This window comes from Lepeophtheirus salmonis, chromosome 3, assembly GCF_016086655.4.
Source record: "Lepeophtheirus salmonis chromosome 3, UVic_Lsal_1.4, whole genome shotgun sequence".
NCBI lineage: Eukaryota > Metazoa > Arthropoda > Copepoda > Siphonostomatoida > Caligidae > Lepeophtheirus > Lepeophtheirus salmonis.
The window spans coordinates 33,259,436-33,276,118 of NC_052133.2; the positions used below are offsets into that span (position 1 = coordinate 33,259,436).

Consider the following 16,683-nt stretch of genomic DNA (forward strand, 5'->3'; position numbering starts at 1 on the left):
AATTTTCGTTCAGACGCACTTGAATCAGATGGGAAGTGAAGGAAATAAAAAATATTTTATTACATTATTTAAAAATGTTGAATCCATTTTTATTTCCCCTCTTCCAATGTCTAGTTTGACATTGGCGGATATCAAATATTACCGATCCGATATAAAAAAATTTATTCTGCAATCTGATCCAATTTAAAAAAAAAGTATTTCTCGATCCAATCCGATATTTTAGAAATGAATAAGTTGTACCCGTATCTCTTTACTTATGTTTTTATAGGCCACTGGAATCTGACTGGTCATTTGGGAGTGGTAATAATTTAGGAATATATTTTCATTTATCTTGTTTGAAACCTTTTTGGTTATGCTTTACTATATTGAAAACAAAAATAAAGAAAATTTGAATAAAAATTATTTGAGTAGGACTTCATGAATTTGATACCGGTTTAGCAAGATGACCGTTTAAAAAAAGGGACCAATTTTTATAGAAGACAAACTTGATAATAGTGATGATAAATTATCAATCTTTTTGGGATTCTCAGAAATCGATAATGCTTAAAAAATTATAGGGAAAATTATCAACTCAAACTAGTTTTATATTTCAGTTTTTAGAACCTTTAAATTGACATTTGTGCGTAATAATAGAAGTGTATTTTGTCCTAGTTGATAGCGATTAGAAAAAATTCCAAGCCTTGATAAACTGCAAATTGGTTTGGTAGAAGTTGGTGTAATAGTTAAAGACTTTAATGTGATTCAAGCAGTTTGATCATTCAAACAATAGCTTTTCTAACTACTTTATCAGTGCAAAATGAATTTTCGTTTAATTACAGCAGTTTTCTTATTTAAGAATTCCTAAAGATTTACTCGAATAGTTTGGCGTTTCAAAGTTGAGTTTTGTTCTTGAAAAACACCAGTTTCCATTATTTCGTGATTACGAGACTCGTTTTTAATTGAAAAAATTAATCTCATGGGATATATGTTCCTCACAATGATACCCATTACTCTCATCCAAAAAGGAGAAGAAGTATATCTGAAATATTATTCCCAATTGGACTTGTTCGATAGCTTTGGATTAAAACAAAGACATTTTCTTTCGGAAGGATTGCAAATTAAACGAATTGGAAATTTAAACTGCTTTATATGTATATGATTTTATCTGTTGTTCTCTATAATTTTAGTGTTATTTGTTATATATTGTAATTTATTAATTTCTTGTGATTGCTTTGTATTTGATAGTTATTAAATGTTTCTATATTTATTAATAGAATACATTCTTTTCTTTATTTAAGCACGCCCTTTAATTAAGTCTGCGTCAATATGGTAACATTTGATTTTTTCATATCTTTTAAATAAGAAATTTATTTTAAATTACATTATTAATAATAGATATGTTTATTTTTTAGTTATTGCTTATTGACTATTATTGTAATATATGATTGTATAATCCTACCTCTAAACTTTTCCCAACAATTATGATCGATAAAATCATCAAAAAATCAAATGATAGTTAGTGTAATATAATATTAAGACTTATTATTAGTTAACAAATGATTAAGTTTGAATAAGTACCATAATTATTTATTAATAAATCATTCAATTATGCTTTGAATTCACTCCTATCCGAGTTGATCAATGTCCAAGAAGAAAAACGCTATTACGAATTTGCACACTACGACTCCCGTGTAAAGTATTCCTGAAATTAATTATACTGTCATATTCATGGTAGATATAAGAAAATGTCGTAATGCCTTATATAATTAGATAAGATCTTCTCCGGCCTCCCATCTTAGTCAACAGATGGCCTCATAGAGAACTCCCCCCCCCCCCCTGAATACTTAATGTTGTGTCTTGACGAAGTTGAAGAGACATAAACTATTAAATAAAGGAATCCAGGATGACCGAGAGAAATTAGGAGAGAAAGAGACGCGAAGGAATAAGGCAACGATGTGATTTAATAGGAAAACGTATATATTCTTATTGATACATAATCATTACTACTCTGACAAACATACACAATGCATGACTATTTATAAGAAGAATAATGAGGTTAGTACTCTATACATATATTCAATAATAACAATAACTAAAAGATGAGAAGGTAGAAAAGAAGTCACGAAACCAAAACACTCCATAAGAGCCAAATTCACAACTTCTTCAACACAATGATACCTTCGATTTACTTTTGTAACCCTTCAAAGTACAAATTAACAGAATAACTCGGAAAAATCGAGATCTTTTTTGTCCGTCAATGTATTCTTCGCTTCACTTCGTGTCCCTACGCTTGACGTTCCAAATTAATTTCCTTTTTATTAAAAGGTTTCAATAGTTGAATTTCAACTATCCTCTGTCCCTGTCTCCAATTTGGGAATAGAAAGAGAAAGTATGACGTGTGGGCCAACTTATACATGATACTCAAATGAAGTTGAGTGATGTCCTCAAGGACATAACCAGAGCATTAGCCTGCTTAAAAATCCTGAGCGCGATCTCGCTCCAGCTCTTTTTTTAAAGCCTTGAGCTCTCTCCCGCTCACTTAAAAATGAGCGGCGCTCATTTGTTTGCACGTATAGAAGTATTTGAATTTGACTACTCTTTATAATTGCAATTAATTTCCTTGAATTTATATATATATTATTAATTCCAAAAAATGAGGAGAAATAAAGTTCAAGAATAAATAAAACTTAAACATCTAAAATTATATTTAAAATATAATGTTGTGAATATTAATTAATATAATATATGTGTTCCACGTCATTCACAGTTCCTCTTGAGGTCTTTAAATCCCATATTTATTTACGATACCTTGTAAATATTAACAAGTAACAAATCAATTATTCTGCACAAAAATATCAATCCTTAATTTGTTATATAATAATTTTTTAGGAATTAAATAATTAACAATTTTTCACAAACACTACAGTATATGAAAAATCGTACATAAATTATAGCCAATGCATATTGTAGCTTGTACACAACACCATAAATATAATTTATTAAATTAATGAGGTATTTCGTGTCGTAGCTTATTCGTTTGATGAGAATGTTCGGGAAGTAAAATTGTATCAAATAAAAATAATTGTTAAGATGCCAACTTCATCTCTTCTGATATTTAACTTTCAAACATATTTTTGTATCAGATGATTATATTGACTCATAACATTATTACTTATAAATTATAGTTACCTAAAGAGATTAAACCTATATTTAAAGAGGCCCAAATCTATAGATTTGTGATATAATCAGGCTTGTACTCGTTCAATCGTTCATTTGTAGAAACTTTCCGTTCGCCGTTTATTTGTTCATTATTCCGTTCAATCGTTCATTTTTGAATTTTTTTTATTCATTTTATTTTTATACCCTTTTTGTTATATAATACATAAAAATGAGCCTCAAGGGCGTAGCTTACTAAAAGCAGAAAGGGCAATCCCAGGGCTCCTAAAATGATACTCGCCATTTTTATACAATGGTGTTCAATTTCTTCAAATTGTTTTTCTTTTTTTAATAGCCTCAAAATAGAGGCAGTTCTTTTATTCAAGGGAACCTCCTATTTATTTTGAACAGTCTCCCTCCTTAAACAGAATAGCTGAACCGACATATTTTTTCTGAACTACCTTACTCAATGGAAAGGTTGACCCGTGGCATAAACAATATAGGCAAATGCTTAGTGTGCATTCAGGGGTTCCATAATACGTGTGAAGAAAGAAAAAAAAGGTAAACCCGAACCTAACCCGACTTTTGAGCCAAGTTGCGCCAATAAAACTAGGGTCTGGTCGGTCTTTAATTGGCATGCACAGTCGGGTTTCATTTTTTTTATTTTCTGGCTGAATTTTTTTGGAGAGGCCTCTCTGATTGGTTTTTAATTGTCTTGCTGATTTTTTCAAAAGGTTGTAAATTCCTCCTGTGAGTTCATCTCTGATATACCCAAAGTGATCTTAGTTTGTCTATAGTGTTAACCTCTCCAGACATGTGGGTTCTGTTTTTGTTATTATTATTTATTGTTAGAGACATTAATACAAGACTTAGGGGTGGGGGGATGCTTGACGCGTGAGAGGATAACATTATTCCCAAATCATTTATTTATATTTTCGGCTAAATGCACTGCTCCGACCAGTTATTTATATTTTCGGCTAAATGCACTGCTCCGACCAGTTAATAACTTCATTTCTTAGTATGAAAATAATAAGTGGATATACACATGAAATTTGGCATTCGTAATTTTGTTAGCATATGAAAACTTTTCTCCACTACTTGTAATCAAAATTCGAAAAAATTTGAATATCAAACTGGTATACTGTATACTACGGGGCCTTAAAAACATATGTTTCTCTCTAAGTTTAATAGGTAGGTAATTATTGGTGGGCAACTTCCCAAATATATGGCGGTTTGATTTCATAGTGTTTTGGAGATTCAGTAAATTAATTACTTTGGAATGGAGTTCAGGATGAAAATCTATATGTAAGTGTAAATTATATATAATACTTTCCCCTAAAATAGAGGAAATAAAGTATTTATGTTACAAAATACCGATTTACGGAGAGAAAAAAACTTTCATGAGGGGGAATTTCATTACTTAAATGGGGAAATCAAATTCATGTCATTTATATTTAATGTAGATAAATTCTTAATATTTCGCCTAGTCTAAAGTTTCTTTCAATACAATGCTTCGTTTAATTGCAACATTTGCTGGAAAATAAGTCATCTCAAGATAGCCTTGGAAATTACAAATGGGGTTTTTTGATCAAATATAAGTTATGATGGATTTGAAAATATTTATTTATATAGTATCTTGTAAAGTTTACCTTTAATCTGTTCATGAGACGTACATCAATTTCAATCCGGCATTAGCTCCTTTAATCCTTATTACTCCACAATATAAAAGTACTTTGTCTTAATTTTTAACCTCCTTTTTTTTTTGTTTAATAATTCTCATTTATTGTCTGGAGAGCGTGGGAAGATATTCGCATGCTCGGATTTCCTACCCCAAAATCTGTGATCTAACAAGGTTAATAGAAATACAAGGTTATATGATAACGCTTGAATGACTGATGTTTGACTTCCACTACGCTTTTTAACATTGACGTCATAGTGTATGATTGGTTGTGTGTTTGATGAAAATCTGCCTGTCTTGCCCAGCAGTCGGTACGATACATTAAATTGAAAATTTTAGCAAGCCCAATTACATGATGGCTTAAACTTGTATTTTTATTAACCTTGTGATTCAATAAAATTTTGATATTTCGATAAAACAACACATCTTTCTTAAACATCAAGAGAATTGAATAAAATTTTCAGGAATTATAGAATACAGTATTGTGCAAAAGTTGATATTTTAAATACCAGCAATTGTATTGTATAATATAAAATTCGAGTATATGAATATCCTCCAACGCTCTCCAGACAATTAATGATGGATATTGAAAAAAAAGAGAGAGGTTAAAAATTAAAACAAAGTACTTTCATATTGTGCAGTAATAAATATTGAAGGTGCTAATGCTGGGTTAAAATTGATGTATTTCTCATGAATAGATTAACTAAAAACTTTACAAGATACTAGGTAAATAAATGAATTAACCTTTAATTTGATCCATTACAACTCATTTGTATTTTTGAAGGGTGTCTTGAGATGACATATTTTCTAGTGAATGGTGCAATCAAACAAGGCAACGGATTGAAAAAAATAAAATTAGACTAAATGATCCATATTTTGGGCACCATCAAAGATAATAATTATAAGTATACCTATAATCAAAAAATAAAGATGTAGTAATCTTGGGCAAAAATAGTCATAAAGCTATCTCTTAAGGACAATAAGAAAATGAACGCCGTTCATTTTTTTCCCCGGTTCATCATTCATTTTTTTCCGTTTGTCGTTCATTCGTTCTAAAAATAAACAGAAAGAGTGAACGCCGTTCGTTTTTCCATTCAATGTCCAATCTTGCATAATACTAATATACCAAATTAAATTTACTGAGAGCCTTATCTTACAAAAACATAATTTAACGGTAACTCGTGGGAAGGTATTGCCTGCTAAGTGAACAATTAATATAAATTCAAGGCATAGCTTCATAATATTGTGCCTCATCACTTAAACAGCAAGTTCAAATTTTTTACAGAATATTTATGGATAAAACACAGATGATAAACTCATTACTTCCTATGTTTATAAATCTGATCTTAAGAATTTACCCCTAAACTATAAAGTTATTGAAGTTTTTCCAAAAATGATAATAGTACATCTTCATGAAATTATGATTGATAAACAGAGGTTAAAAAAGTATGAAGTTTGAAGATCGCGCTCATTTAGTAAGTGGCAAGTGCTATCTATCTTACTAAAATAATTATATATCAAAGCCTCCATCCTTATTCTTTTATTCTTAATGAAAATAATAATCACTAGAGACGAAGAGGTACTCTGAGGATTTGTTTTGGAGTTTTATGAGTAAGTCTTTTTTTTAAAGTAATATTGTCGATAATTTCTGTCTATATCATTGCTAGAGACGGAGTGGGGTTTTTGTTTATTTGTTTTCATCTCATATCTGCTAAATTTAATGTAACGTCATGAAGGGTAAACTGATCTCCTCCCAAACATTCTTCAAATTGTCAGGCACGGTATAATACCTCGCTAACACAAAAAACCCTATGCATTTATTGTCAGCAGTCGATTCCCTCTTCTCTCTTGATACGTCATGGCTATTTCATAATTTATAAATTACAAGTTATTCTATGCTTATGCTCCGTTTCCAAAAGAACAGGAATACAATTTTTTGTTGATCTTTCGTCGTTTATAAAATATATATATTGGCTATTTTATTATTTCTATGAAGAAATTTTGGCTATTTCTTCATAAAAATACTATAATAACTAATCATAACTACTCTTTTAATCAAATGTTACTAAACAATATTATAATACAGTATCGAATAAAATACTATGGATTTTAATAATATGTAATTTATTTTAAAATGGTGAAGATATGACAGTGATAGTCTGCAACTATAAAAGATATAAATAGCGGTTGGTAATCTTTGGCTAACTACCAGATGATGTTGGGCCTTTTTCGGTTTCTTTTGGAGTAAGGTTGCGAGGTACCCTAAAGATAAGGACGTCTGTGTAATAAAATGGTCAATATCAATATTTTATGAACAATACGGGATCAACAAGAAATTGTATTCCTGTTCATGTTAATTTTCGGTTTCTTTTTTATAACGTACCGATATTTAATATTATTTGAATCTCTATTGATGAATAATAAATCACAACTTATAACTATTGCAGTGTTTAGATAGAGAGTTAAATACACTTGTAAAAGCAGTTTGTGAAAGTTTTAATTTTTAATGCTCATTACTCTTAATAACCTCGATCATCCAAGGAATATTCAATTATTCTATTAAAACTATCCTCATTAGTTGTCATTTGTCTTTTAAATTCTTCATCTTATGTTTTGGAAGAAACTTGTACAATATTGCTTATTTCATGTAACAACTTGAACAAAATCACAACTTGTACTCGGCATATACATGTGTTGCCTTAACATAAAAACAATCTTGAACATAAATCAAGTTAAGGAGAAAATCCAAATTAATTTTTGTACTTCAAATAATACATACAGGTCATATTTCATAGACATATTTTAGTCCATTAGAGGCTTTTTATTCAAATTTGTGGGGTGAATTAAGATAGCCAAAATTTTTAGTTAAAAACCTTTATTTGATTTAAGAGACTTACTGTGACCCAGATATGGCCTTTCAAATAAAATATATCCATTTGTCATTCTTTTATTGTAACGATTCATTTTGGCTACTTTAAGTGGAACTTGCAGTGCCTCTTCAAAGGGTTAATAAAAATAATTTGCTGATAGAAATTGACGATAATATGTCAAAGAGTACAAATGTAATCCATACTCAATTTTTAGAAAAATCATTCTTTCTTGTTTTTACGTGTGATGGATCACATATCAATGTTATTAGGTTTCCTTTGAACCATTTGGTGCCCCTGTTCTTTGTTGTTTACACTTTTGTTGACGTAGATATTTATTTTCTTTATTTAAGCGTGTAGCTGTACGTTGTGATAAGTACTAAGTAATGGCTTCCTCAACTGGAGCTCAAAAACCCAAGGATTTTCTAAAGCAGATTTTGGGTCGACCCGTGTTGGTGAAGTTGAACAGCGGATCGGATTACCGAGGAGTGCTGAGTTGTTTGGATGGTCACATGAACATTGCTCTGGAGCAGACGGAGGAGTATTGTGAGGGACAACTCAAGAACAAATACGGGGATTGCTTCCTCAGGGGCAACAACGTTCTCTACATCTCCACCCAAAAGACGCAAAGACGGGCTCAATAACCCTCATCCCATATCTCTTTCTTCTTCTTCCCGCAGCATTCATTGCTTTTATCATTTGCTATTACGGAGGTAATAATTCCACTCTGCCGCATTTGATAATTTATTAATTATGATTTATTTCTAGCCTGGCTCGGTTGGCAACTTTTTATTAATAATTAAACTTCAAAATGAATTTGGAGAATTATTCTCTAATGGCTCAAGGTGCCGAATCAAGGCTCTACCTTGGATCCTACCTCGGAAAAGACGTCATCATCAAACATCGATTCTCTAAAAAATATCGCCATCCCGATCTAGATTCCCGCCTTATAAAAGAACATTCCAAAGCTGAAGTCCGATGTCTTATACGATGCCAAAATGCAGGAATCAACACCCCTACTATTTACTACGCTGATGACTCTTTTGTTGTTTTGGAATATCTTAAAACAGCATCCAGATGTAGAGACGTTGTGGATAAGTATCTTAAAGCGAATGACAGTGAGGGGTTGGGAAAATTAGCTAAAAGTATGGGATTTGTCATTGGTAATCTTCACAAAAACAATATTATTCATGGGGATTTAACTACTTCTAATATACTTGTTGACACTAATGGAGAAATCTATCTTATTGACTTTGGATTGGGACAAGTAGAAGGGAACGCTGAAGATAAGGGTGTTGATGTCTATGTCCTAGAGAGAGCTCTTCTAAGTACCCATCCTCAATACACAGAGGATTTGTTCAACATCTTTTTAGAGTCATATCGTTCTCAGTTGGGGAAACAAGCCAAGGATGTAATAAAAAAATACGAAGAAATTCGACTGCGAGGAAGGAAAAGGTCGATGGAGGGATAATTACCTGTAAAAAAATATAAAAGAACATTCAACCTTCTTTATTTTCAATGATTGCATTGCTACTTAATATCACCTTTTCAATAAATTGCTTTGATATCGACCTTTTGAGTCATTTAAAAGAGATTTTTTTGCCTCATTTAATATAGTCTACGTATATGTTAAGGTGTGTTTCACTTAAAACTATCTCATGTCAATAGGAATCAAGTATTCAACATTTGTTCAATGCTGATACGACGAATTATGGAGCGTTTTCATATGACTTCATCATATATAGATATCTACCATTTTCGGGGCTTAAACTAGCAAATTTTCTATAGATATAAGATATTTTTTCATTACCATTAAGGAAAACAGTGAACTTAAGTGAATTATTTGTCTGTCAAAATGATACCAACAAATAAAAATGTACATATACCTTACCGTCTATCTCAAATCAATTCCTCTAATGGCTTGTTTGATTAAATATCAGACCCTAATATTTATTAAAAATATGTTATTACATCGTTATACAGTCTTTCTTATTTCAAAAGTGTAGGCCAGTGGTGTTAAAAACTGCCCCACAGCTCTTTCCGGTGCACTCCGTGGCGTTCCTCAAATACCTCTTCTTTCCAGTTCTGATATTAAATGCAAGCAGCTACGCTAAGTTGTAGAGCTGCTCTGACTCGCTCTTAAATGACGGAAGGGAAGACCTAATAGCCAAGGTTTCCCTTTAATAGACATATTCCATTAATTGAATGGATTTATTTAGACTTTGCTATATTATTGCCTTTCTTTACTAAACAAAAAGACTAAGTACGCTTCATATCTTCATTATTCTTTTATTAAATGCGTTATTTGATGTTAGTTATATTTAACTTGGTTAAAAGATATTCATTCTATTTAACATATACAGTGTTCTAGCTAGTAATTGTAGTATTGATAATGTATTCAGACTGTATAAAGTTTGAGAACTGCTGGTGAAGACAATAAATAGTACAAATCATAGATAAATCAATTCATTTCTCTATGGTATTAATCTATCCATTTATTAGGGATTTTTAGTGCATATTACTTGGATTTAATTCCATCTGTTTATACTTGGCATCAAGTACTCTTAGTATTAATTTATTTTATTGTTAAAGCCATTTCGCCAAGTTATATCAAGATTAGTTTGAACTTTGTCCATTTTATGTAGTATAAAAATGCATCGCCTTCAATTATGACGTTAGTAAAAACGCTTTTTACATTTATAGTACATAAATGACTGGCCATTTCATTTGCAAACAAATATTTTTGGAAGTTAAATGATCTTTGAACCAACGAATCTTATCTTCCTATGAAGAATTGTTTGTTACTAAATTTTTGTAAAACAGGAATTTAATTCCAACATATATGAGAAATAATCCACAAACATCCGAGTAAGACACATCATTGGTTGATAAGTTTATGAAAGCATGAATATATTAATACTGTAAGCACTTGATTAGTTTGAATTGTGATAAATATAATGATAAGTATGATGATATATATGTGAGGTATGATAAACTATTATATTGTATTATATTTTTTAAAAGTGCGATGTTTTAAGTTAATACATAAGGATAATTTGAATTCGGTGTAAAATTCTCAAAAATAACACGAACAAAAAGTAATTGTTGAATAAGAATATGAAATTAGATTCAAGCTGTCTAAAAGTTTTCGTCCTCTTCTTCTTCAGTTTCGGGATTTCCACCTCCAAATAATTTGGATTCAATGCCAGTTGCCTGAATATTCATTAGTGGAAACATCGCACTCTTGAGACTCCAATATAATCGTGGAAACAATAATTCTTGCGCAGCCAATAATTGCTTTGTACGATGTCTTTCCTTTGGACTTTCAAAACAGGCAGGACAGTTTTCCGGAATTATGGGTAGTTTCTTTGTTTGTGCAAATTCTCGCAATTTACTTTCACGAACATAAACAAAAGGCCTTATAACTCTTAAATCCTTTTCTTTCACAGAGTAGTTGGCCTTCATTGTTCTCATTCGGCCATTATGAAATATGGACATAATAAAGCTCTCGACCAGATCATCCAAATGTTGTCCCATAGCAAGAACATTATATTTTTCTTTTCGAGCAGCAGCATATATTCTACCTCTTTTCATTCTTGAACAATACGAACAAATGGAAGTACAATCAGCTTCTAGTGCCGCGGCCATAATATTCTGTTTTTCATAAAGGTAATGAATATCCAACTCTTCAAGATAAGGAATGAGAGGTCTTGGATCATAAGCATCACTGCCCGGATCAACAGTCACTGCTCCTAGATCAAACTCAATCCCATTTGTTTCCTTAGCATAAAAACGATATTGACGTAATGTGTGAAGGAGACTTAATGAGTCTTTACCACCGGATAGACATACGAGAACACGATCACCATTTTTTATCATAGAAAATTGTTCCATAGCCTCCAAAAATGGTTTGAATATTTCTTTTGATGGAGGAGCATGCCATTTTGCCTTTGATTCAACCATCATAGGTTTTACATTATCGACACGTGGAGTAATGCACACAGTTTTTTCAACTTCAGAAGATAATGATTCCTCTTCCCGTACTTTATCCTCCTGGACAATTGTTTCCTTAGGTAACCAAGTTTTGAAGCTTTGGGTCAAATACTTTTGACAGAGAGAATATCCTTCCTTTTGCCCTGCATCCAACGATCCTGATAAACACTCATCACCGCAGCAAGCTGCATAAGATTTAGGTTCAAATATGGGTTTCTTTGGATTAATAGATTTTCCTTGAATGTACTCCTTGGCCTCAATGGGTAGTGTAAACCAAAGAAGATGATCAACTTCGCTAAACACTAAACGCTGATCAGGTACTTGAAGACGACTAGCAGCTTTAATTGCATTGCTTAGAATAGTTTCAGCATCACTGCTTTCATCCATTTTACTGTTTAAAACAGAGAGCTCTGCCTTACCAGGCTTATATTCAAATTTACCAGAAGCATACGAAATGTTACCCAGCCACTTACGCTCCTTGAAGACTAAATTAGTATGATGCTTCCATTCACCGGTTTCATTATTCAAAATGTATTGAACCAAAAATTTCCAACCGTGCTCTACAACAAACTCTAATGCGTCCAAAATCCCTTCAACAGTTGAATCATCAAAAAACCAAGGGAAATTAAGTCGAGTAAAGCCTGGCCTGAGAGCTTCATAGCTAGAATATTCTCTTTGTCCCCGTCGTAAGTGTTCTCTATCGAGCCTCGAGTCCTCCAATAGCAACTTTTCATATTCTTTAGCTAATTCAAGGGGTATACCTAGCAGACTTTGTGCATAAGGACCTGCACATGCGCATCCTCCTCGACTCTGAATACCAAAGAGATCATTAAGTAAAGTAGTGACAAAGTTGTGATGCAAATAAGTCCCTAAAGGACTCTTAATGAGGAAGGAATAGACGGGTAAAGTATTAGTATGGCGAACCCTATTCTTGTTATCACCTAGAAGTATAAGACTAGGTATCGTCTTCAATCTAGAATACACCATTTTATCAATGGCTCTTTCCCTCCTCAAGATATAGGCATTCCCCATGGATTGTTTTAATTGCATGACAAGGCCTGCTCTAATGGTCTCAACAATTGGAGGTGTTCCTCCTTCCTCTCTTACTTCAGCATCCTGGAGATATACATGATCTTCCTCAGTTACAAAGAAGACACTCCCGCCACCTCCTCCACAATGAGGCACTTTCTTTTGAAAAAGAGACTTTTTGGCGATGAGTACTCCAGGAGTTTGTGTACCTCCAACGAATTTATGTACAGAGAAATAAACTGCATCTTTATAACAAAGCCGATTTGTATCAAGAGGCACCTTGGGATTCATATCAATATTGGTGTAGGGTGCCGCTGTGGCATAGTCCCAAAAACTTAAAGCCCCATAAGAATGAAGAAGGGCAGTGATAGACAAATCGTCATGGAGTTTTCCGGTTATATTGGAGGCGGCACTAAATGCTCCAATCAGTGTTTTTGAGCCATTCTGATTATTAGATGTCTCTTCTTCAAGTATTTCTTTAAGGTGGGGCAGATGGATGCAGCCACAGTCCGTCTCTTGGACGAGTCGCACTTTGCAGTTGAGCTCTCTCCAGGGTAAGAGATTGGAATGATGTTCTTTGACGGAGGCAATGACTACTGGAGGGTCAGAGGGACTTAGATTCAGAGCGGAAATCAGTTTGTGCACCGCCCCCGTTGTGCCAGACCCCACAAATATAACAGCGTCCGATTCAGAGGCACGCACCGCATTACGGAAGGTTTCACGAGCCTCGTGGCGGAAGAGAGAGGTTTGAAGCGAGGATGCCGTTGAAATGGTGTGTGTATTGCCATAAGAAGGGAGGACATGCTCATGGATAAACTCCTCAATGAATGTCAAGGATCGTCCAGAGGCAATCCAATCACAGTAGAGAGTCGGAATCACACCTCTTAAAGGACTACGGAAAGTCGACCCCAGAATTGAATCCCTAATTGTACCAGCCAAAACTTCTGGGTTCGAAGCCTCTTCTGAGGATCTAGACGATCCTGATGTTGGAAAGTCATGAAATTTCCTGTCTCCCACGACCATATCTTAAAATTCACCAGAAAAAAAGTAAAAACACTAGGACCTTCATGCACTAGTCGGTTTTTTATTATTATTGCATTACATCACATTTCTATTTTAAGGTAGACATGACAAGTTGTTACACGTCTCTAATAATAATATAAGTATAGGAAATAAATACAAAATTTCCTTGATTGAGGGGCACCCCCTCTAGACGCCGCTGTTGTCGATCATGTTTGGGACCTAAACAAGGAATTTTTATAACAATGAAAACCATTTTTTCATTAATATGAAGGAAAATAGTTAACCTGTCCCTCTATGGCCTAGTTTCATTAGGTATTTTTCTGACTACAAAATGTATTACAAATATGTTATTACTTATTACATTGTTAAACAATCTTATTTCCATAGTGTAGACAATAAATGAACTATTATAATGGAAATTAAGAAGTTATTTTTCCCTAATTATTCTAATCGATCAAAAAAATAATAACAATAATGAAAAAATCTAGATATTTCCAGTATATAATACTTCGATTACATTCAAATATGACTGTAATCGAAGTATTATATACTTGTAGTCCTTGATTAAATATAGTTTGTCAGTCTTTTTTAATTCTTAAAACTATTGGATGAAGTTTAAATAAGGTCGATTATAAGTTTGTTCATTTCATGTAGTAAAAATATCAACAATGATCCCCCAAGACGGCGCGGCGTTTAAATTATGATGCAATTTATGACGTCAATGAAAACACTATGAATTCTTCGATCATAAGATCTAACAAAGCTTTTAGATATAACTTTATTTTTGTTGTCTATTTTCTCGAAGGCTGATTGAGTGTCCCAATTTCCGTTATCAACATCGAAAGTATACATAATATGTTTATTTGCATTTTAAGATTTTGATATGTACACAGAAAATTTACAAAGTGAAAATATCAATTAATATGCTTTCATAGTTTTGTAACTCCTCATTATACCTAAGTATTTTCTGTGAAATAAATAATCATTGTTCTTTTAAATTATTATGTAAAATAATCAAAAAAAGAGATACGGAGGAAGTAGATTGCCACTTATTTATGATGTAGTTTTATGTAAGAGTCTACCCTAAATATATTTTTAGATTTAACCCCCAATGACGTCATTAGAAAAATAATTTTTCTCTATTTTATCCTAATATGTATTTTGACATTTTGGAGAGTCAGAACTAAAATTATTATTTCCTTTTAAACTATAGATTGGGTGATATTAGAGTAGTGCAATTAAAGACCAATTTTTGAAGATTATATAATGAAAATTGGGTTATATGACGTCATTCGGAGTAAAAATAACAGGTAGTTAAATGTAAACATTATATATAATATAGTATAAAACCGCGCAACCTACTACTCCTTTGGAGTATTATATCTCTTATTATTATTAGATACATATTCATTAGAAATAATATTTTTTTTACAAGCCTTGTTTTTGTTATAAAATACTAATTTGATTCACGTATCGATAACTTATACAAATTGGTACATAACCGGGCTCGAATAGAAGCTATGAACCCCTTGTTGTCTAATAATATGTTACATCATATAAAAATAAATTTGATCACCAACAACATTCCACTCTGATTCACGTAACACATCTTTTCTACACCTGGTATATTTTCCTCCCTTGTTGGCAAATCGTTTTTACTTCTGAGTTGATTATAATAATAGCTAAATCTCCGATATTTTTACTTGTTAATTAAGGGGAATTCATTTAAATGTAAGGAAATTTTCTTTATATGTAAGAAAATTAAATTTGAATTCAATCAATTAACGTTTATACGATTTTACCTTTATAAAATCAACCAACCTTTCTTCCAAAAAGAGAAATGTAAAAGATCCTGAATGAGTTTATATTGAGCAAATGATTTCCATCTTTTGAACTATTCGTTAATTAATAGTAGGGAAATATTCATACTATACAACACGATTGAATTCAAGTTCAATTAACTATTGTTCACAAAATGCTATCTTGATTAAATCGCGCAACCTTTCCAATATAAAAGAAAGAAAAAAGATCCTTAATCAATTTGTACATCGCAAATCATTTCCAAATATTGGACTATTCGTCATTTAACAGTAGAGAAATATGCATTCTAAATAGCAAGATTGAATTTGAATTCAACCAATAATGTTAATTGTTTAGAATTGATATAAAATAGCGCAACCTTTCCGATATAAAAGAAAAGATATTTAATCCAGTTATACCTAGCAAATCATTCCCAAATCTTGGATTATTTGTCCTTTGATATTAGAGAAATATGCATTCTAAATAATAAGATTGAATTAGAATCAACCAATAACGTTAATTATTTATAACTTACATAAAATCGCGCAACCTTTCCGATATAAAAAAGAAGAAAAAATATCTTTTATCAATTTTGTACCTAGTAAATCATTCCCAAATCTTGGATTATTCATCATTTAATATTAGAAAAATATGCATTCTAAATAACAAGATTGAATTTGAATTCAACCAATAACGTTGATTGTTTATAATTGATATAAAATCGCGCAACCTTTCCGATATAAAAAAGAAAAAAACAAATCTTTTATCAATTTTGTACCTAGTAAATCATTCCCAAATGGTGGACTATTGCTCATTTAATGGTACATTCGAAATAACAAGATTGAATTTGAATTCAACCTTATTACGTTAATTGTTTATAATTGATATAAAATCGCGCAACTTTACCTTTATAAATAAGAAAGAAAAAGATATTTAATCAATTATGACCTAGCAAATCATTCCCAAATGTTAGACTATTCGTCATCTAATAGCAAGGACAAATTCGATTCCAAATAATTAGTGTTGTAAACACTTTTTACTACAAGGGTCAAGAATATTTGAAAAATCCACGAATTTGTATTTGAGTACAATATCACAAAACGATCTCTGTTGCATCTTCAACCATATATATATACTACATTAGGCAGATATGGCCTC

At 31.9% G+C, this 16,683-nt stretch overlaps 2 protein-coding genes across 2 annotated transcripts; one reads left to right on the forward strand and one right to left on the reverse strand.

The window, feature by feature from the left end:
- The first annotated feature begins 8,001 nt into the window (after positions 1-8,001).
- Tcs5 (TP53 regulating kinase) lies at positions 8,002-9,251 on the forward strand. Its single transcript, XM_040709096.2, has 2 exons — positions 8,002-8,393; positions 8,449-9,251. Exon 2 carries the CDS (start codon positions 8,492-8,494, stop codon positions 9,149-9,151), a length of 660 nt encoding a protein of 219 aa, XP_040565030.1. The 5' UTR covers positions 8,002-8,393; positions 8,449-8,491; the 3' UTR covers positions 9,152-9,251.
- Positions 9,252-10,561: 1,310 nt separating this feature from the next.
- On the reverse strand, positions 10,562-13,808 carry LOC121114963 (uncharacterized). The gene has a single exon (XM_040709095.2). It carries the CDS (start codon positions 13,723-13,725, stop codon positions 10,819-10,821), a length of 2,907 nt encoding a protein of 968 aa, XP_040565029.1. The 5' UTR covers positions 13,726-13,808; the 3' UTR covers positions 10,562-10,818.
- Between the last annotated feature and the right edge of the window lie 2,875 nt (positions 13,809-16,683).